This window comes from Crocodylus porosus, unplaced genomic scaffold, assembly GCF_001723895.1.
Source record: "Crocodylus porosus isolate Cpor-Errol unplaced genomic scaffold, CroPor_comp1, whole genome shotgun sequence".
Taxonomy (NCBI): domain Eukaryota; kingdom Metazoa; phylum Chordata; order Crocodylia; family Crocodylidae; genus Crocodylus; species Crocodylus porosus.
In genome coordinates, this window is record NW_017728916.1 from 13,770,178 (window position 1) to 13,793,064 (window position 22,887).

At 41.2% G+C, this 22,887-nt stretch overlaps 1 protein-coding gene across 2 annotated transcripts in view; it reads right to left on the reverse strand.

Annotated features, from left to right (window-relative positions):
* Positions 1–22,887, reverse strand: part of DIAPH2 (diaphanous related formin 2) — a 686,654-nt gene that overhangs the window by 284,181 nt on the left and 379,586 nt on the right. For both annotated transcript variants that reach the window (XM_019536467.1, XM_019536466.1), the window contains one exon: positions 8,045–8,169. In XM_019536467.1, coding sequence (XP_019392012.1) covers positions 8,045–8,169 — 125 coding nt within the window. The remainder of the gene's footprint in view (positions 1–8,044; positions 8,170–22,887) is intronic.

Below are 22,887 nucleotides of genomic sequence, written 5' to 3' on the forward strand. Positions count from 1 at the left end.
GCACCATACCTACAGGTTGGGGAACTCCCTTCTTGTCAGTACGGAGGCAGAAAAGGATCTTGGAGTCATCATTGATTCCAAGATGAACATGGGCCGGCAGTGTGGGGATGCAGTCAGGAAGGCCAACTACACCTTGTCATGCATCCACAGATCCATCTCGAGCAGGTCCAAGGAGGTGATCCTCCCCCTCTATGCGGCACTGGTCAGGCCGCAGCTGGACTACTGCACCCAGTTCTTGGCACCACACTTCAAGAGGGACGTGGACAACACGGAGAGGGTCCAGAGGAGGCCACTCACATGATCAGGGGGCAGGCCCTATGAGAAGAGGCTACGGGACCTGAACCTGTTCAGCTTCCACAAGAGAAGGCTGAGGGGGGATCTAGTGGCCTGTTACAAACTAGTTAGAGGGGACCAGCAGGCACTGGGGAAGTCCCTGTTCCCCCGTGCACTACCAGGAGTGACCAGGAATAACAGTTACAAGCTGGCAGAGGGTAGATTTAGGCTAGATATCAGGAGGTGCTACTTCACAGTCAGGGCAGCTAGGATCTGGAACCAACTTCCAAGAGGTGGTGGCTCCTACCCTGGGGGTCTTTAAGAGGAGGCTAGATGTGCACCTTGCTGGGGTCGTTTGACCATGGCAGGGGGTCAGAATGATCTGCTCAGGTCTCTTTCGACCCTAGAAACTATGAAACTATAATTTACAACCATATTTAACTGTGCTATCAATTCATCCCTATGAATTAGCTGCGCCAGCTCTCCACTAAAATTTGCATTCTGTAGCCACATAATTCCTCACAGGTTTTTACCAACAAAATGTGTTAATAGATGTTCAAAATTTATATCAAGTTATCAGAATGCAGGCAAAATAACTAAAAATCTTCTAATCAATAAGCTTAATTTTAAAGGCCTAATCCACTTAGTGTTTATGTGATTAGGTTTTGCCTGCAACATATTGACTTTCTTTGAACTGTTTGTAGACTACTGTATTACTGTTGTCTTCCCTCTTCTCTGCCTGTGTGTAATCACTAATGATGTTTTATGCTGTAATTACTCATGTGATGGTTCAATGAAATGCTAATCACTGAAATTATCTATAGTCTTGCCATACAGGAAAAAAAAAACACGTTAACTGAAATTCAAATCAGATTGCTTGAAAGGAGAGCAAGAACAGCAAGAATATAAATTAATTCAATTTTGTAAGTAAGATTTACATTCATTTTTCATCTTTTATAACCTATTTAATAACCTAACACATTTTTAATAGCACACTAAAAATGGGTCAAATTCTTCTCATAACAACATTTGCTTTACGTGTGGGAATAGGGTATTCTTTTAACTGACCTCCTACCTTTGTATGCCACACACTATTTCTTTAGCAGAAAGAAAAATCTATCTACAACTTCAGCAAGTGGGCTGCCTACGTTATTGACATAAAGGGAAAAAGGGAACAATACCTTTAATTATTACATATTTGTGGCAGTGTATTCCAGAGCTCTCTCTGCTCAGAATGAATAATGTTCTGACATTTTTGTCTCCTTTTTTTCTGAAATACTCAAGCAGTTATAAGAGCATGTTGAACTTGCTCTCCCTGAACTTCTGTAACTTTCTAATCTTAGTATATGCCAATAGCAACCAAAAAATTCCATGCTAAGCTGATGGAAACAGAAGCAGCACACACAAGGAGGTTGAAAGATCTTTTTTCCCCTCTCACTATTCAGCCGCAGTATTTTTAGTCTAAAATGCTTTGTCTGTATGTGCGTGTAAGAAAAAAAGGCTCATTCAATGACAAGATGCTGAAAATGTGATCATGTGCTATAATTTAATGTTAGGGGAGATGGGTTTCTCAATAAACTCTATTTATCAAGTAATCTCTTAATTATGGAAACCAGTAATTCCTGAGACAGAAGAAGTTTACTTATTTTTTTTTTTAATACTTATCTGTTTTGTCAAGTCATCAATTTCGTTCAGTGTTGTTATTATAAAAGCTGCCAGCCATCTACAATCCAATATGCCTCTTTTAATTATGAAGATCTACAAATGACACATCCTGCTGTGACTTCAGAAACATGATATTCAGTGAAATGAAGCAGTTTTGTTAAATGCATTTCACAGCCCTGTTTTTAGTGAAGTGGTCATACTATGTAAACGTGGCCAGCACAAAGACGGAAGAAACATATTAAGAAGTAGAAAAAAAAAGTCTTACCTTTTAACTTCTGTTTTCAGGCCTTATTTCCAACAAAAGATAGGTAAAATCCTAAATTTTGGCCAGCACAAAAACGTTGGAAGCAATGTTATAATAAAAATATATATATTTTTAAAACTTGTAACATCTGTCTCTACTCCAGTTACACCAATGTAATCACCACTGCCCAGGTGAACTACTTCAGACAAGTAATTTGATCACCATAAACAAGAGCATCAGCATTTGCTCAGACAACTAAAGGGCAGGGGCCTGCAAAATCAATATTGTCAGGTCAAAAAGTATTCTTTTATTAATATGAAGGAATCTGATCAGCAATCCTCAGCAAGTAGCTGTGATGCTGGAAAAGTAAATAGTTATCACTAAGATCAAAATCAAGTGAAAAACAACCTCCCCCTCCCCCCGCACAAAAAATAAAACCCAAACAAACCAGGAGAAGCTGAAAGATTTTCCTAACAAGGAACAGCCGTCTAACCTTAAGGATTGCAGGCAATCTGTCAGGTGGTCAAAACCAAGTAGCTGCTGGACAACAAGAGGCAGATAACTACCTAGGTATAGACAATGACAATTTAAATGAATCACCAAAATAGAGAACAAACAGCCTGGGATTGTGATTAAGGCAGGAGAGATGGGAGAATAGATGAAGGTATAGGACAGGGGTAGGCAACCCCCAGCATGGGTGCCAGAGTGTGGCACATGAAGGCATTTTTCTTGGCAGGCACACCTTGAGGTGGAAGGCAGGGAGGGGGACTGGGGCTGCACTGCCACAATAAGGATCAGGCCCCTTGCTGCTCCCTCACTGTCCACCCTGGCACACCAACATCTTACAAGCCAAGTTTGCGGGTGTTTTTGGCATATTGTCCAAAAACATTGCAGACCCCTGGTATAGAATGAAGGTGAGGACTTTATTCAAGTTACTTTGGGACCACTTAGGTTTTTTTGGCTACATTCACAGTAGTTTATTTATGAAGCATTCAAGTGAATTGGTCAGGAGGCAATTAATATAAGCATCAATAAAGAAAGGTAAAGGAACATTATATTTGACTGTAAATTAGCTGATCTACTTTTGTGTGGTCTTCAAGGAACGTGCATACAAACACGTATATATAGAGAAGACTGGACAGTATTGCTGGGAGTGCATTTTTATTATTTTATCTCTTCAGCCTGACTATATGCAACTACATTAAAATACAGCATATATGTATACTGGTCAGGAGAATCACCCTGCTTTACATAAATCCAGCAGTTATGCTGAGTAGATTCCTTCAAATCCCAATTAATTTTATCCCATTCTTAAACATGTGCATACCCTTCCTCTTTTCTATATGAGGAAGCTGAATATTCAAAACAAATTTATGTGTGTGTGTACGTGTGCGTGTGCACGCGCGCACACACACACACACACACACACTCACCCCATACATATACACAGACGCACATGCACATGGCTCAGGAGTCAGGAATATTTACCTTATACTAAACATTTCCTTAAAAAAAAAAAAAAGGAGATTTCTGTATTTGGGTATGGATTGCATTTACACTTCTATATTCTTGAGCAAAGGTTGAAATTGATATGTGAAGATTTCTAAACAGGAAAAAAGAGAAGTTAAGCCTTTAGACTTATTTCTGTTGATTTTACTTATTACTAGACAAAGAGTATACTATATTATCCCTTAGAGAGATAAAACAATAAAACAATCTTCAGTTCTGAATATATATCAGGGTACGCATAACTACTTTCTTCCCTAAAAGTACAGTAACATATAAAAACTCAATACCGACAAAGAAACTGCTAATAATCTATATTTACTTGATAAGCCAACATACAATCATAGAACCAGAAGGGACCTGTAAGATCAAGTCCACCCCTGCTGCCATAGGCAGGAAGTTATTGAGCTCAGATGAGCTCGACGAAATGCCCGTCCAGCCTCAGTTATCTTGAACAACTCCAAGGATGGTGACTGAACCGCCTCTGCTGGGACTGGTGTTCCAAATTCTGGTGACCCTTAGAGAGAATTTTTTTTTCTTATGTCTAGCCTGAATTTACTGTCTATTAGCTTATGCCCATTGGTCCTCATCCTCGTCCTCCCTTCAAGTGCCTTCCTGAAGACTTGCTCCCCTAGATTTTGATGCTCAATACTGACATACTTGTAAGCGGCTATCAAGTCACCACTCTGTCTTCTCTTATTCAGACTAAACAGGCCCAGTTCCCGGAGTCTCTCCTCATAGGGCCTGTGAAAGGCCTCCATGCCTGTGAAAATATGGAAGGCCCTTCTTTGTACCCTCTCAAGCTTATCCATAGCCTTCTTGAAGTGCGGTCCCCATTACTGGATGGAGTACTCCAGCTGAGGCCTCATTAACGCCGAATAGAGAGTGAGGAGCACTTCCCTGGATCTATTTGCCACACATCGGCTAATGCACACCAGAGTTCTTTTTGCCCTTCTGGCATCCTCATTGCACTGCTGACTCATGCTCATCTTCCAGTTAATCGTGATCCCCAGCTCTCGTTCAGATGCTGTGCCAGGCAGTGGACCCATCGTGTAGTTATGATGAGGGTTCTTTTTACCCAGACGAAGGACCTTGCACTTCTCCCTGTTAAACTTCATCTGATTCCGTTTCACCCATGAATCCAGTCCATCAAGGTCATCCTGGATCTTTACCCTATCCTCTGATATGCCTGCATTTCCCCACAGCTTGGTATCATCCACGAATTTGATCATTGAGCTTTCCACCCCCTAGTCTGAATCATTAATAAATGTATTAAAGAGCACAGGTCCAAGCACCAATCCCTGAGGGACACACTGGAGATGGCCCTCCAGGATGAAGCATTCCCATTAATTAAAACTCTCTGGGAGCGGCCTCTAAGTCAGTTGCCCATCTACCTCACTGTAGACTGGTCCAGCCCAGTACCCTCCAGTTTGCTTGAGAGAATCCTGTGGGAGACAGAATCAAAGGCTTTGCTGAAGTTTAGAAGTCACCTTCATGTCCCTCATCCAGATGGCTAGTTTCCTGGTCCTAGAAGGACACTAGGTTTTGTCAGGCATGATCTACTCTCAACAAAGCCATGCTGGTTGCTTCTTAACATCCTGTGGGTTACCAGCTTGTAATTGATTGTTTCCTTAACAAAGTTTTCAAATGTTTTACCCAGGACTGAAGTCAGGCTGACCGGTTTGTAGTTTGCAGGGTCATCCCTTCTTCCCTTTCTTAAAGATGGGCACCACATTGGCCCTCTTCCAGTCATCCAGGACCACTCCCAAGTTCCACAACTCTTCAAACAACAAACAGCCAGTGGGGCTGCTATAAGCTCAGCCAGTTCCTTTAAGGACTCTCCCAGTGCAGGTCATCTGGCCTAGCAGACTTGGAAAACGTCTAAGTGTTGTAGGAGATCCCTCACTTGTTCAGGACTGATTACATATAATCTGCTGTCTTCCCGATGTTCCCTGGGCCTCCAGTCAGGTGAATGGCCCCCTTTTGATTTCAGGAATACCAATGTAAAGTATGTATTTAAGAGTTCTGTCTTTCCGCGGACATCAACTGTGGGCTGCCCCTGAGTATTCAGTAGGGGCCCCACAGTGGATCCTGATTATTTCTTGCTCCCTATGTACCTGTAGGACTTTTTGTTGTTTTTTTTTTTATACCAGTTGGCAGGTCAATTTCTATGCTTGCCTTAGCTTTTCATGTTTTGTATTTGCAGGCCCTGGTGATACAGGTGTATTTTTCTCTGTTTGGTTAGCCATTCTTCCATTGCTTATATGCTTCCTTTTTCTTTTTCCATAGCTCCCTAATATCCCTGTTGAGCCAAGCAGGTCTCTCGGCTCCTTTCCTGCTTTTTGCCCATGTGGGGATAACATGTTTTTTACCCTTGAGAATTGCCTCAAGGAAGCATCACGGTTGCTGGACTCCCAAATCATCCAGTTGCTGGTTCTAGAGGGTCTCACCAATTAGCCTCTTGAGTTTGCCAAAATCTGCCTTCCTGAAGTCTAGGATTTCTGTTCTGCTGACTGTTTTTCCATTCTTATGGTGGCTGGTGAATCTTATCAGGTCGTGATCGCTGTCACCCAGAGTACCACTAATCCTCAGGTCACCTATGACATCCCCCCTGTCGTCAGCACTAGATCTATAGTGGCCCCTAGTAGGCCCTTCCACAACCTGTGTCAGAAACAGATTGTCTGTTGTTGCCAAGAAGTTGGCTGGCCTGCTGGAGGTGGCCGAGTGGTCCTCCCAACAGATGTTATGGTAGTTGAAATCACCCATGACAATCCTGTCTCTAGTGCCTGCTGCTTCAATCAGCTCTCTGGAAAATACCTAATTGCACTCATCTTGGCAGGGAGGCCTGTAGTAGACACCCCCTCAGGTGTTCCTCTCTTGAACCCCCTTGTATCTTGACCCAGAGGTACTCGAGGGACCTCTCCCCTCTATCAAACCTGACCTGCAGGGAAGGGTACCGCTCTTTCACAGAGAGCCACACCTTCTTCCCAACCCAATCCTTCCTATAAAACCTATAGCCCTCAATATTCACTGCCCAACCATGTGTGCCATCTGTCTGTCAGCCCAATCAGATTGAATTCCTCATCCACCAGAAGGAGTGCTAGTTCTTTCTGTTTATTTCCCATGCTTCTGGCATTCCAGTAAGACATCTAAGCTCTCCCCTAGTCACCTCAGCTTTTTTGTCACGCCACCTGTGTCTCAATATGTCAGTACTTATCTGGACTTTCACTGCTTGAACGCCTTCCTGTGTGTCATTGTGGCTAGAGGATTTGTGCACAGTAGTGACACCTTCTTCCCAGACGTGCCTAGTGTAAAGCCCTCCTCAACAAGTTGGTATCTCTTGTAGTGAAGAGCTTTGTCCCTCTGCCTGTGAGATGAATACCTTGTCTTGCATGTAGACTGCTGTAGCTAAACTGTGTGCTAATGTCAATGTATCCAAAGCCCAAACAGTGATACCATCTCCTAAGCCTTTGGCTGACCTCCTTGATGCATGCTTCCCTCTGACAGCCACAGCCTTTGACTAGAAGAACTGAGAAGACCATTTGTGCTTCTAGGTCCTGAGCTTCGCCTCCATGGTCTTGTAGTCTCCCACGATCCTCCCAGGGCTACTTCTTGCTGCATCATTGGTGCCAAAGTGGACAAGGAGCATGGGGTAGTGGTCAGCAGGGCGGACCACTTTAGAGATCCTTGCCATAACATCTCTGATCCTCACTTGTGGAAGGCAACAGACATCTCGAGCAAAGGGGGCTGAATGACAAATGGCTCCTTCTGTGCCCCACAGCAAGGGGTCTCCTACAACTATCACCCTATGTTGTTTACCTGCTGGGGTCGGCCGATCCCATATAGATGCATCTTTCATTGATGGCTTCATAGCAATTGTGCAGAGTTATTGGTGGGACAACTGATACACATGTGGCTTCATTCCTGATGTCACCAATGTCTACCTGCTATCGGTATGGGCATCTTGTTCAGGTGTCCACTTTTCTACCCAGTCTTTGTGGCTTTCTCCTCCAGGTGAAGGGCCTGGCAGTAAACATCAATCTCTGCCTGTTTGCATGGCTCCCTGGAGGCGATGAGGGTGGAAGTGCCACAGCTTGGGAGAGGGGACGCTGTGCCCTGCTCAGATTGCCCCGGTTGGGGGGGGGCGTAAATGTAGGCATTGGCCCCTGGGCACCGGAGACCCACCGTGTGCCACTGTACGTTTTTAACACTAAAACAATTGATTTGCTTTTCCTTGTATAAAACAAGTAAACACAGAGAACAGATATTTCAAACTGTTAATTTCAAGCATTTTAAATATTTAAAAAGGCAGAAAGAACATTGAGATTATCAAAGAAGCAGCACCAAAAAGGATATGCTCATCTTTTCCACAAACTTATCCTGTGCACCTTCTGTTTTAGGGAACTTCTCAATGTCACTTTCTAGATGCTGGATCTGACGGTCCATCGTATCAAGGCTGCTCTTGAGACATTGCGCTGAAACTATGATAAATGGGACAACAGATCAGAAAAATGTACCAGATTCTAATTTAAAGGGGAAAAGGTATTAGTGTAAGTATTGTTGAGGCAAAGAGAATAATTCCATGAAACAGATTCATGTTTTCTGAATTACTGATCATAAAAATTCTACCCACCATAAAATAAGTGAATGCATATAATGTAATATAATATACCAAATCATCATGTTTACCTTTTTATTCAGTCATTAGTTCAAATGAATCCATTTCTATTTAAATTTATTGATAGAAATTGTAATATTTCATTCTTTTAAATCTAATCTGAAGATTAAGGAGACACTAAGGTTCAAAGAGATTTTATCTTACGAATACATGTACTTGACTAGTGATTTAAGGAAAAATTACAGAAAAGAGATTAAATATTTTCCTGTCGTGAAATACACTATTTCTGTAAACCAACATCTGTGAAATTTCTTAGCTCGTAAAATCTACAAAAATATGGATGTTGTTGTTACATTAACAAATACAAGAATAGAACATATGGTAAAACAGTTAAAGAAAAGGAAAAAAAACCCCATACACTTCACCATAGTATCTCAGCATGCCTGTTAACACTGTATTCACTGTGGCTTTAATTACCTTTAAAATTCTTTACACTTTCTTTGTTTCCACTTAGAACACTAACTAGCTATCTTAAGTACCATGTTCAAAATACTCTAGCATTCCATACTCATTTTTCACTTCTTCCAGCCAGATAGCTTTAGACCTTTATTTTTGTTTTACTTGCTATAAAATATATGCATTCCTGCCACTATCTAAGATGACAATTTTCTGGGTGTGATGTCTGACAACTTGACAGCTGTGAAGGAAGGAGGAAGTATTTTGGGGTTGGGGTGGTGTGGTCCTTTGGGATACCAGCCAACCCATTAGCCCTGATCTGGATCTGTAGCTTGGGCATCTGATACCAGTTTCAAGGTAGACAGGGAAGCCTGCAGAGCACACTAGGATACTAAAGGCCTAAAGTTCAAGGGGATAACTTGAAGGGGATGACACATCCTTGGAGAGCACCAGAACTATCAAACCTTGAAATTTATGACCAACAGATTGAGGGAAATGATGCTCCCCCTCTATGCAGCATTAGTCAGGCCACAGTTGGAGTACTGCATCCAGTTTTGGGCACAGCACTTCAAGAGGGACATGGAGGATCTGGAGAGGGTTCAGAGGAGCCCCCCTGCACAATTAGTGGTCTCCATGAAATACCCTATGAGAAGTTGATAGATCTGGATCTCTTCAGCCTATACAAAAGACAGCTGAGGGGTGACCTCATAGCCACCTATAAATATATCAGGGGAGGACAGCAGGGAATTGGGGAGGCACTGTATACCAGAGTGCTCCAGGGAGTAACTAGGAATAATGGGTGCAAACTAGTGGACAGTAGATTTAGGTTAGATATTAGGAAGAAATTGTTTACAATAAGGGTAGCCAGAGTCTGGAATGGGCTTCCAAGAGAGGTGGTGCTACCACCTAACTTGGAGGTCTTAAAGAGGAGGCTTGACAATCGCTTGGCTGGGGTTGTCTGACCTTGGTCCTTTTTCCTGCTAGGGGCAGGGGGTCAGACAATGATCCATTGGGTCCCTTCCAACTCTATAATCTACGAATCTATATATAAATGTTTCCTGGCTGAGTACAGATAGTGAAAGGACAAAACTCAAACACAAGAAATGGGAAAACAAAATGAATATACATCAGCTCACACAAATTGAATTCTTTATTTGTTTGGAGATGGCAACCAGTAACTAGGCTTTTATTGGAGAATCATGAGGAAGAATTACCTTGCTAAAACAAAAAAAGAAAGAAAAAGAAAAGCCTATTAAATCTAATGATATTTTTTGCTGTTTTAGGAGACTATTCCAGGGAAGTGATCAGTACTATCAACTTATATCGTCTTTGGTGGGAACAGAAGGTGCTCAGAATCTAGCAGGAGGCACTCAAAAGGGAGCATTTCACATTCAGGAAGTTTGGAATATCTTGAACCTTAACTGATCTAACAGTCATTCATAATTTGTCTTAGAATGCCTGCTAATTAAAGAGATATGATTAAACAAGAGGCTTCATCCCCCTGCTTCATGTGGGTAGAATGCAGAATGTGTGACATCACAGTGTCCAAGATGTGCAATGTGATATCAAAGGAAGAAAAAAAATCAATTCACTTCATGACAACATAAAACTGAAGTTGGAGTATGAAAGATATTGGTCAAAAGTTTCCAAGAAAAACCCAAACTTCTTCTAAAACACAAACAGAAACAAACAATAAGGCAGGTTATTTCATAAAGCCTCCTTTTAAAATTTCTCTCATAATGTATAACAGGCAATTTTGGATCAGTAATAATCATTAATAGCTGATCTAGAAGATTAGAGAAGCAATTTAGAACTATGTTCTTCCTTTTGATGTGCATCATTCACTGTTCCAGAAACACGGCGTGGAATCAAAACAACAGATTTTCCAACGTCAATCTCCATTTCCATTAAAAAAAAAAAAGTAACATTTGATGTGGCTTCACAGCCAGATTATTCCTCAATATTACAATCTAAATGTCTGGACTTCTGAGAGGCAAACTACTGTTTTTTTATAATTGCCCTCCACATAGTTGCCTCCAAGGCAGATATCTACTGTCTATTTAGTCTCTCTCATAGTATGTCACTGTGAGGGGTGGACCCAGAGGGGGTGCAGCAGTGCACATGCACACCCTTCTTTTCTGTGCACTGCATGTGCAGGGAGTTCACTGGCATGTCAGCAGAGCTCCTACTGGGAGTTCCTCATGTACCACAAACTCTTATGAGCTCATCAGCTGATTGGTGAAGGGTCTGTACCAAGGTCCTGTTTTCAAGGAGATCCAGGGCATGGGATGAACACTGCTGCTGTTCTCTCTCCTCCCTCCTACTTCCCCTATCTGAATATAATCAGCAGGGAAAAGCAGGAGAGGAGCAGCCAGTAAGGACACTCAGCTCTGGAGGCCTAGGGCTGTGCACCACCACTGCTATTCCCCTTCTCCTGCTCCTGAATTCAGAGAGGGAAGAAGTGAGGGAAAGAATGAAGAACAGTGATACTTGACTATTTACAAAAGCACAGGGGGAAATTCCACACAGACGTACCACAAAAATACAAATTAACCACTCACAAAATTATATATGCGGGCTGTGAATACAGAGATAGTGAAACTGATGCAGCTGTCACTTCACTATACATAGAGCTTGATTCTTTTATCAGGACCCATTTTACACTGGTATAAATCTACTGAAATTAATGTGGTTATTACTATCAATTCAAATTGACATATATATGTTTGGAAACTGCAGTAAATACCAAATTCTAATACAGTTATTTTATTTATCTTGTTTAACATAATAGGTTAATTAACTGAAAATATACCACATGAGTAAAAGATTCAGCCAACAAAAGCAGGCCTAGACTTTGCAATGAACCTTACCGTTCACATCATCCAAGGTGAATGCTGTGCCCATGTAGATATTCCTTAAAATCACTATCAAGGTAGTACAGGATAAACATAAAAAAACTGCTGGAGTGGCCTGCACAATAAGGAATCTAATTGCTTGCAGCTCTATTACTTTTATCATTTTAGGGTACTGTGCCTGAAAAGGAGCATCAATATTGGTGCTTGAACTGAAAAACTTGTTTAAATTAAAATAATAATATGTATTTGTCAGGAATGTTATGTATTTGGATAGGGAGATAAACAACGTGGAAGGAAAATGTGCTAGAATTGAAAAATAAATTAAAAGGTGCACATGGTTATTTGGTTGGTAAAGAGAGAATAGCAGATGGTAAGTAAATTGGCACCATAACAGATAATAAAGTTTAACTGTTTTCAATAATTGGAAAAAAATTATATGTATAACTGCTCAGTAAGAATGGTTGCTTACTTTGTGTCTGAAATTTAAAAGTATGAAGACAAATGCTGCAAACAATGACAAATAAGCATTATGGGCTGCTGTGATTAATTAAATGAAACAGGGGACACAATTTTTGGTGGAAAACAGTTCAGATACAAGTCCAAGCTGACAGTCTAAACCAGGACATGAGAGGGTGATATTGAATAGTTTTACTTCCCAAATGGTAAATGCCCAAGTTCCATTACAGGATGGAACAAATTAATTGTAATAGTTAATATATATGACAGTTAATATATATTAGAGTTCATATAAGTCTGGATTACGGGGATGTATTTGTAAAGGAATTAATGAAGCCAGACCTTGAAAAATAAAGTATCATCAAATAAGTGGATATGCCTAAAAATAGAAAACAAACCCCAAACCACAAATGAGTACTTACTTTGCCAAAGGCTCCTAAAAAGTTCAAGCGTGTAAGCAACAAAACTGCCCACTACTGATAAAATGGTTACTTTAATCATCGGTAAACAAGTGCAACCCTCATATTCCGTATGCCAACTGAATTCTGTTTCTGTGTCTGGCAATATTTTAAACCTCAGCTCCGGATAAAGATGGAACAGCAAGATGAAAAACAAGTTGTACTATACAATTAAAATAATGACTGACAACACTGAATTCAGTACTCAGACAGTTGCATTAAAGATGTAGGTGGAGAAACAAAGAGACAGGGTGATGGTGACTTTATATAAAAGCCTAAAGGCTATGGCACTTGATCAGGAAATGTGACTTGGGTTTCAGACTTGCCTCACTCTGAAGGGGTTTAAACCTCTCACGGGAGTCTAACCAGCAAGGTTCCTGTTGAATGTGGTCCACTGCTCAGAAACATGTGCAATATGTATACAGAGAGAAAGAAAGCAAGAATGGGTTTGTAAGTACAGCAAGGAGGGCCACTATAAGAGGATGGAGGAGAGGAGGATGAAGGGAAAATCCTGGGTTCTAGTTCCTGCTCTGAAGGGATGCTCTTGCATTAAAAGACATTGGATAGGATGCATAAACAGAAGGGGGAGCAAGGAGCAGAACTAATGAGAAATTTGTTACGATTCCTGGAAAGTGTTGGACCAGTAAAGTTTGTTTTGTCATAATTAAGGCAAAATACTCTACACAAGCTATGCAATTTCCTTGAACAGGTGGATTTTGTCATCAATATGTGGGTGAGACTGAACTACTCTTCTATCAGTACTCTCAAGGTGACTGTCAGTCGCAAGGAAGCACAACAAACATTAGTTCATTTCTCAATCTGCCAGTGTCTGCATATAAAATAGTCCTCTATACTTCCACATTTAATTTTGCTCTGTTATACTTCATCTGAAAGGAATCCTCTCAGGTTTGCCAAGATAGCGTCTCTGTGTTTGCTTTCAAGTTATTTGTTATCTGTGGAACGCTTTCAATATTTCATTCTTGAGATTAGATCCATCGATTGATTGATAAAAAGAAAACCTCTAATACTTCTTCAAAATAACAAGGACTTAGTATGTACCTAACTGCAAGTAACTTTGTTTTACACGTTATAGTATGATAATACTGCCAAATAAACCTTTGGATCTTAAAAAAAAACAGTTGGCCAGGGAAAACGCTGGTACAATTAGCAAAGTCTGCAGAGCGTTAGTTCTACAAATTGGTATTGGTTGAATTACAATAGTATTGATATTAATAAACCACATGAAGAAGGTATTTAAAGAAGAAACTACGAAGAAAGTATTTAAAAATCTGGTAACTCTCATACAGAATGCAACAAGATCAAAATCCAAATTTGTATTATAAAATCTACGTGTTCCAGTATTTGGACAATGGAGCAGTCATCTAAGCATTTCTATTTTCATATGTTAAACTCCTGATGCTGGAACTCCCAATATAAAACACGAAAAATTAGCACTTAAAAATGCAGTCTTGGCAGTCAATGACAGGACTGACCAATTAAATAAAATATCCACTCAATTATTTACACTTAAACACAATTTAAACTGCAAAGAAATAGTCTAGAATTATTTGACATCTGGCATTATGTAATAGTAAGAGGATTGATTTTCCTCAGATAGGAAGGCCATGTATGAAGGCCTCTAAAACTTTTCCTGTATAGCAGAAAACCAGTATTAGAACACATTTTTGTAACAAGTGCTGCCCGTGTACAATGTACTCTTCACTCCACAAAGTCAAAAAGTGTTCTTGAATGAATAGTCTGCATCTGCTCATTTACTTTATGAACATCTTGGTGCCAATTAATTTTTCTTCCCTTAGTACAAGTCTTAGCACATTCCTAATTACACTACATACTTGAATATTTATTTCAGAAGCCTAGCATTACATCCTCTTTTCAAGAATGTATTTGTACTCTCTTATATTCATACTGCTCAGTGAAGTGCTAATTGAAACATGAGCCTCTTAACCAGCAAAATTTCAACATATAATGTTTTACTTCCTGTTCTTAATCTTTACAGAAACATTGCAAAAGTAGAACTAGGTGACTATTTTTTTTTAACTTGAAATACAGAGTTTTTGCTGCTAGATTACCACTTCCAAGATGATTATCCAACGAAAAAATCTTTTGGTCATTATTGGCACACAGCAGGTTGAAGTTATGACTAGACTGCACATACCATTAGACTGAAACTCTTGATCCATCTAAACAGCAAATAAAGAACATAAAGAAATAATGTAGATTCTATGCACATTATCTTGTTGCTGAAAAGGTCAAAATGTTAAAAGCAAATGGTACTTCAGTCTAAATGCTCATTCAAAACTGACTTCTCTGCTGAAGCTATTAATGGGGCAATTAACTGGTGCCAATATTAATTGGGTGGGTTATTTTTCATAACCTGATAGAGACACCTGATCAAAGAAAAATGAAACTTAAGCTAGCTAATAATTTGATTCTGACTAAAACTAACAATTTAATTTTCATGGACATTCATCTTTACTTTCAATCCACGAGTCAAGCAGCCACTTCACCACAGTCCCTGTCAGTAGTAATTGGCCAAGGAATAGGTCAGACATTTTCATAAAGTTAAAATCACACATTATGCTTTCTTTTATTACACCATTTCTTTCTGTGTCATAAAAATGAGAAAATACACTAATTATTAATAACAATGATTAAAGAAGTAAATACAGAGATATTCACTAACCAACAATTTCAGCACTTGTTAGATCTCCAATTCTGGTCATTTCTAAAATCTCTAGATTCTGAAGGGATTTTGCCATGCAAGAACCTCAACTTAGATTTTTAAGGAAGTTTCTGATGCTCATATTCGCAGAGGGGGAAAAAAGCACAAAAGCCTAACTCTGAGCTACTTTAAACACACACATGCATGCACACAAAAAGAGAACCTGGGGATCTGGGACAGAAGTTCAATAAACAAATTTAACCTAAATCAGTTGAGTCTGATACTACATCCACTCAGATTTATTTTAAACAGGTTTTGGCCATTTTGAAAGTGGTTTATGTATATTGAACTTCTGTTGTGTTACAGATCTGAACCGGTTTCTGATCACATATACTTATAGAAGTTTATGTGCAACTTCTGTCCCCAGCCAGAATGACAAAATGAAAAAAATCTTATGATTTTAAAGGCTATTGTATGATTGTTTGAGGGCTTATCTACTGATTTTTGAATGTCTGGGACTGGGAATATACCTATCAAAACATCAAAATAAATGAAAATGACTTATAATGCAATATTGACTCTTAAAACATTGAATGGGTCTCAGAGGTCTTCACTCTCCATCTTAACATCCACCTTTACTTTTGTGTTTATTTTAATTTGCTTTTTTATATGTTGGTCAAATTACTATATTATAATTCAGATCCTGAGTTCTATTTCTTATTGAAACCAATGTACAAAGTACCATGAAAAAGTACTTCCAGTCTACCATGGAAACCTTATAGGTTGAGGTTAAATACAGAGACAGTTTAAATACATAGATTGTTATTAAGGCATGAAAGCATCCTTAAATGAATTGTCTAACCTTTTCCTTACCAAGCTCTGGATGGCTTTGTTTTAAAACGTAATTAATGGGCATGGGGAAAGAGAAAAAACGATATCCATGGCTACTTTGCTCTTTTCTAAAGAAAAAAAGGAAATTTTGAGGAAAATTGACTGGTTTACTTAGCTTCTGGATAATTATAAAGGATCATTAGAAACAGAGAACATTTTAATGATGGTCCTTCCTGTTTTTAATCCAAACTATTTTGGTTTTAATGACCATGATCTACTCTTAAAGGTAATAGTTCTTTAAATGGGTTAAATGTTTGAGCTAAATCTTTCTAATTATTCATATGTGAAAGGATTATTTAAACGGATAGTGAATGACAAGGTTAAAAGATAAATGTACATTCTGCCAATCTTACTTGTTATCACTAAAAAAGATAAGATATATCATAATGTGTTCTCCTGAGAAGGGCAGCACTACCATTATGGCCTTCCTATATTGGACAGAACATATGACATCTATCTTTCTAATCATGGAGAAATGATCTGTACTCCCTCACAAAACACAATCAGCTGGAGGGGGACAATAAGAGATAATGTTAAGGTACATACACTTCTTTTCCAGCTCTCCTAATAAACTGTAAACCCAAGGACCAATAGACCAAATTAATCTGCAATTTCAGCAAGGCACTGCAGAGCCCAAACAGTAGGTTTGTGGCGGGCCAGAAGGGGGCGCTCCTGCGTTGAGCCGCCCACCTCCCTGCACCCGCCCACCTTCCAGGCTCTGAATGCCTCCCTAGGGGCGCCTTATGTCCAGCCAACCCCCTTCCTGGAGCACACTTGCTAGCCTGGGGGTAACGTAGCTGACACCACCTCGAGAATGGACTCGCTGTCAGCCCTGTGTCCTCGGGGAAACACAGGCCTAAATTCCTACGGGTACTCGACCCAGTACAGGCACTTAGGGCACTTCCCCAAGTCAGGGGGCAAAAAGTAAAGTCTCCCTTAGTCCGCAGACCTAAGGGGTCTCTTAGGCATAATTTAGACCCACTCCTCAGTAAGTCTCCCACAACAGTCACAAAGGAGAACTTTATTGATAACAGGGGTAGGGTGAAAATAGGGTACAAGATCAAGCAATATCCTAGAAATCCTAAAGAGCAAACAGTCTGGCTGAGGTAGCCTTTTGATCACGCATCTGAGTTACTGCCAGCTAGATATCTAATCAGATCTCGAGTAGCTTACTCACAAGCATCTTTCAAAGGCTGGTGAAGCTTCCCTTTGGAGGCAGGCAGTTTCTAACTCGTGAGTTTGGGGGAGAGAGCCAGTTTCAGATGGTAAAGCTCCTCTGTGTCCCCTGCATGGCTGCTGCCCCCTCCTCCTGGGCAGTCCTAACTTATGTAGCCTCTGTGACCTCATTCACCTGGTCCAGTGGAGGTCAGCCGCAGTTGGCTATCAGCCAACCAATTTGAAATATATCACTAGTTGCTGGGCAGACTCCAGCCCACCAGGTAGATGCCCCTCACCCAGGTAGCTGATGCCAGTCACGTAGGCAGAGGGAGCAGGTTTTCCCCCTCCCTCAGGAATGCAGCCAGCCCAAGTTACCTAAAGAGATAGGCTGAGGTGTGACTCCTGTGCTGGGCCCATCTTAATCACATTGTCACAGGGCAGAGATTTTGGAGAGAAACCGAGGTGACTGAATAAGTCTATTCAGTGTGTAGCTGTTATTAAAAAGATTCTTCCCCATCTCCATTCATTGTACTTTCCCAGCAAGTGCCTAAGAAGCACTAAATTCAAAATGCCACACTGATAAAAATGCCCCTCATTTTACTGGAAAGTACTTGATCTATTTATGTTTGCAGTGAACTGAGGTCAAATTTCTGTCACATGAAAAATAGGGAAGAGGGGAGAGAGACTTTTTAGAACTCTTTATTTTACAAATATTAAAAACAAATGGCGAAAGTGCAAATGTTTCTGGCTCTCCCAGGTGCCAGCAACAAAATACTTGCTGGCAACAAAAAACACCATGTGACTGGAGACTGAAACACCCTCCTCTGTGCCCCTTATGGGGTTACACATGTAGGACCAGCTGTCCCTCTTTCACCAGAAATCAGAAGAGTTGGAAAGCATCATTGCAGCTGGCCCCTGTGAGCCAGTTTCTGCAGCTTTTCAGGATTGCCATCTTGGCCCGGCCCAGCTTGAAATTGGACAGGCAGATAATGCTTCTCGTGGCCATTTGGTAGGGGATAAAGAAGACAAACAGAGTCTCAGAGAAGTCTAAGTCCAGTGTCCCAAAGAAGGAAACACAGAGTGGTTGCACCCAGGGTCAGTCCAGGAAAGTGTGGAAACGAGTCTTCTTTACTTCTTCCTTGCAGTAAGGTCAGGCCCCTTAGACCACCAGGTACATGGCAAACAAAACTGCTGGTGGCCAGGACCCCATGCAGAACCTACTACTGGAAGTCACTAGTTCTCTTGGTGATGGGTAGTTTGTACAGTATTTGGCAGATCAGCCAGGCTTCCGCTGGTGTTGCTGCCACTAAGTGTTGCCTTCAGTCATGTCAGCATGGACAATGAGGAAATGGGCATGATGCACTTTGACTGTCCAGGTGTACAGTGTCTTCCCAGATAGGCTATCAAAGCAAATCCCACTATTCTTGTTGGGTACAGGGAAGGACAGCAGAATCCCAGGTCTGCCACTCTCACTAATGTCCACAGCCAGAAAAACAGGTAGCAATAGAGGGTGTCTATATAGAAAGCTGCCATTGGGAAGGGCTTGATATGTGCAGAGGTGGTCTTCTAGGGTAGCAAGTGCATCATCAGAGAAGGCAGCTTGCACTTCAGCCAACAGGCACAAAGCTGAATGGACAAACTGCAGGACCAGTTGGTTAGCCAGGGTGTTGGTCAAGAGCAAGGCAGACTGAGCCGAGTTGAAAAAGTGCATCAGTTTGATGCTGTGTGACCAGACCAAAGAAGGAAAATAGTTTCTGGAGGCTCAGCTCGGTGTCCCTGCTGCGAGACCAAGTTATGGAGCAGGAGATCATACAGCAGCTCTGGAAATCACAGCATCTGCTTTTCTGTCTCATTTGGAGCTAGGCCTGCCAGGTCTGGGCCAGGTTGCAGTAGGCATCCCAGATGAGATGATAAGGATCCAACAGGAAAAGTTTCTGAAAAGGTTCAGGAAAAGGTTCAGGTCCCCCACCCGACACAGGAAAGCAAAGGTCAGCCATTGCCATAGGAGGTGTTCCCCAGCAGAGAGGAGGCACTGAAGGGTTTGTGGGCAGAAGGCAGCAACTCTAGTCACCAGCTCATTTAGTCTCGATCTCTCTCACTTGTAGGCAGGCATAGGATAACCCACTGAAAACAGTGTTGTCCGTTCCAGAAGAAGTCCATGAGAAGCTTTTGAAGCCTTTCAGGCAGGGTCACTGGCAGGTCCAAAATGATACACCTCTGCCACAGAGTAGCAGCTGCCTGCTTGTTAGTAACCAGGACCCAGCCACGGTAAAAGAGACTGGGCAGGATCCAGCACCACTGCAGTAGTTGCACCTCAACTTGTTCACCAAGGCTTTCCTAGTTCTTGGCTAGATAGGCTGGCAGGCCTAGAAAAATGCCCACGGCTTTGAAGGCATCACATCAACACAAGCATCTAGGAAGTCCGGGGGCTGAGCGATGGCCCAAGTGCCCAGCAGAAATGTGTCACTTTTTGCTCAGCTGATAAGGGCTGAGGCGAGGCAATCAGGTCCACTGACATTCAATCAGGTACTGAACCTCATCCTCACTACTGACAAAAAGTTATGGCATTGGCATGAGCTATCACCTTAGCTGCTGTGGGGGAGGGACAGCAGCTGGGGCTGATGGGAAGACCATGCCCTTCTTGTGCTGCCACAGTGGGTGAAGCATTGACTCAATAGTTAGGGCCTGAAGCATTCTTCTGCATTCCCTGCATCTTGCAGGGTTCCATCTTACAACCCTGCAAGATGCTCCTTCGGGCTGGGAACAGGGCTCTCCGTTCACCTTCAGGAGGCTAGACACGTTCTGGAATAAGAGCTGGATGGTCCACATGAAGACAGGCCCAAAAGATTTCAAGAGTCCGAAATGAGAAGTCATGGTTGCCCTGATCAAAGGTTTTTTCTTGATCCAGGGAGATGAGGCCTATGTTAAAGTAAAAGAGTTATGTGGCTGCCAACAGGTCACATAGTACAAAGAGGTTGTCTTGGAGAGTTCTGAGACTATCACTCAAGTTTGTTTTGTTTTTTTACTAAAGGTGAAAACAAAGGAAGAAAGTGCAAGTGTGGCCCCTCCAGGGGGCTAAGCATGAAACATTTGTCAATAATAAAACACCCATTTTGCCAGAAATGTAATCCTCTCCCTCCCCCCACGACTCCTTTCATAGGGTTACTATTGATGACATCTAGACATCACACTGCAGAGTGCGCCCTTGATGCCCAATGCCCAGTGCAACACAATCTGGTCCGCATTCTGTTGCAGGTTCAAATTCAAAAGAAACACATGCTCAGACCAGGAAACAGAAGAGTCATAGAGTTTTGCTGAGGGCCCCCCCTGAGGGACAGTTTTAGTGGCTTTTCAGGTTTGCCATCTTGGCCTGACTCAGCAGGAAACTGGCCAGGCAGATCACACTCCCCTTGGGCACTTGGCTTGGAATAGAGGAAACGTAAACAGTCCAGAAGTCCAAGCCCAGTGTGCCAAAGAGACCTGAGAGCAGCAAAGAGCAGCTCCAGAGGGGGAGGGGACAGTCTAGGAAGGCAGAGAAGAGTGTTTCTTCCATCTTCTTGCAGAAAGGGCAAGCTGCTGCCATGGCCAAGTCTAAGTGGTGGACAAAGATACCTCTTGCCAGGGCCCTATTTGGTACTTGATTACAAAAAAATCCAAAAGAATAGGCTATATCTTCAGGTTTTGGAAAAGAGCAGTTTTATGCCCCATGTTAGTTCACGCTAATTAAAGATTTAGTCTTATACATTTTCTTAACCTGGGATAAATGACCATTGCTTGATGTTTATTTTGTTTCTTAATATGTACGACACCTTACTCCTTTAACATTCATCTAGATGTGGTATGATATTTCTTCCCTTAGTGGTCATGGGCTCTATAACAACTATTCTGGGGCTTCTTTCTTTTCTTTTTTTCCAGTTGTATTGCTGTTTTCTGTATGTGGTAGTACACAAAATATGTGCATTTTTATTACTAACACTGAGTTAATAAAACTCTAATTAAAAAACAGAATTGCCAAGATCCAAAGGCTGTGCAGTAACTTTCCTTTCCAGGGATTTTTTATTTACTAAAGAGCTCTAGGCATAGGGTTAGATATTTCGCTTGGTATTTATTATATTTTCAACCATTTTTATAAAGCAGCAGCAGAAACTTTAGTACACAAATAGAAACATTATTTGGTTCTTCCAAGGCTTCTTGTATTACCTCTGATTCTCTCTTCAGAAACTTTCTAGAAGTACAAATTTAGTGTGCCACAAAGTAAATGACCATATAATAGTTATAGTGCAGTAACTGTATAAATATGGAGAAAATACAAAGTCATAGAAAAGTAGAACTAGAAGGACCTTGGAAAGGGCAATGAAGTCCAGCCCCCTGTTCATCAGAGGGTTATCTTGTTTTAAACCACACCAAATGGTGCCCGTCTAACCTGCACTTATAACCTACCTATGCTAGACATTCCAAAACCCTGCTAGGCAGACTGTTCCAGTATATGTTCACATTCATAGTGAGAAGGGCCTAATATGTAAACTAAATCTAAATTTCTCTTGTGTCTCTGTGTTACCAAATCCATCTCAGGGTTTTCTCTTCTATACTAAGAACAACTTATCCAATCTGTCCCCAGGTCATGTTGTGTTACTCTCCTCTGGACTTTTTTTAACTTGCTCATAACTTTCTTTTTCTCTGCATATGTGCATGCCCACTTCAGTGCTCATAGTCAAGACTTACCATTGCTGAACAGACGGATGAATCTATTCCCAAGATTTACATAGAACTTCCTCTTAATAGGGATGTATACTATACATGTTTTGGGGTTGTTGGTTGTAGCTGTGTTGGTCTAAGGACATAGGCAGACTAAGTTCTTTAGGTAGATGTGCCACCTTTTATTAGACCAAATAAATAGTTGGAAAATGGTTCTTTGCTAGTTTTCAGGCCAAACACCCTTCTTCAGCCACAGGGAGTCTGTTGGTGTTTTGTGCGTTCTCCTGGGTAGAATAGAAACCAATATGCAAAATGCAGGTCTGTAAAAAGGCAAACGCATGGCATTGAAGATCAGAGGGAATGGGAGACAACGGATGTGAGGACAGGTAGGTACAATGGACGTGCGGACAGGTAGGTGCAGGGGGGAGGCAGAATGCAGAATCAGTGATAGAATGTAGCTGTTAAAATGAAGACGGGTTGCTAGATGGCAGGCAAGTTATAATGTGCAATAAATTCAATGTTTCTAATTAGTCCATGATTCTTTTGTCTCAAGTATATTTATGAAGTCAAGTTCATAGGATCATCTATGAAGGGTGTTTTGTAAATTCCCTTTGTGGATTAGAACTGATAAATTGGAGAGGGAGTGGCTGTCTTGTGAGAAGTGTGCAACCACAGGTAACTGGGTATTTTTCTCTTTGATACATTTTCGGTGTGCGTTTGTTCTGGCACACAGACGTTGGTCATTTTATTACACTGCTGACTCATATTTGATTTGTGGTCTACTCTAATCCTAATAGATCCTTTTCTACAATTCTGCAGCTAGCTGGTCATTCCCTCTTTCCATTCTGACCACTTGATTGCTCTTTCCTGAACAAACATTTTGCACCTGTCCTAATTTAATTTTATTCTATTTTAGATTTTTTTTTTAA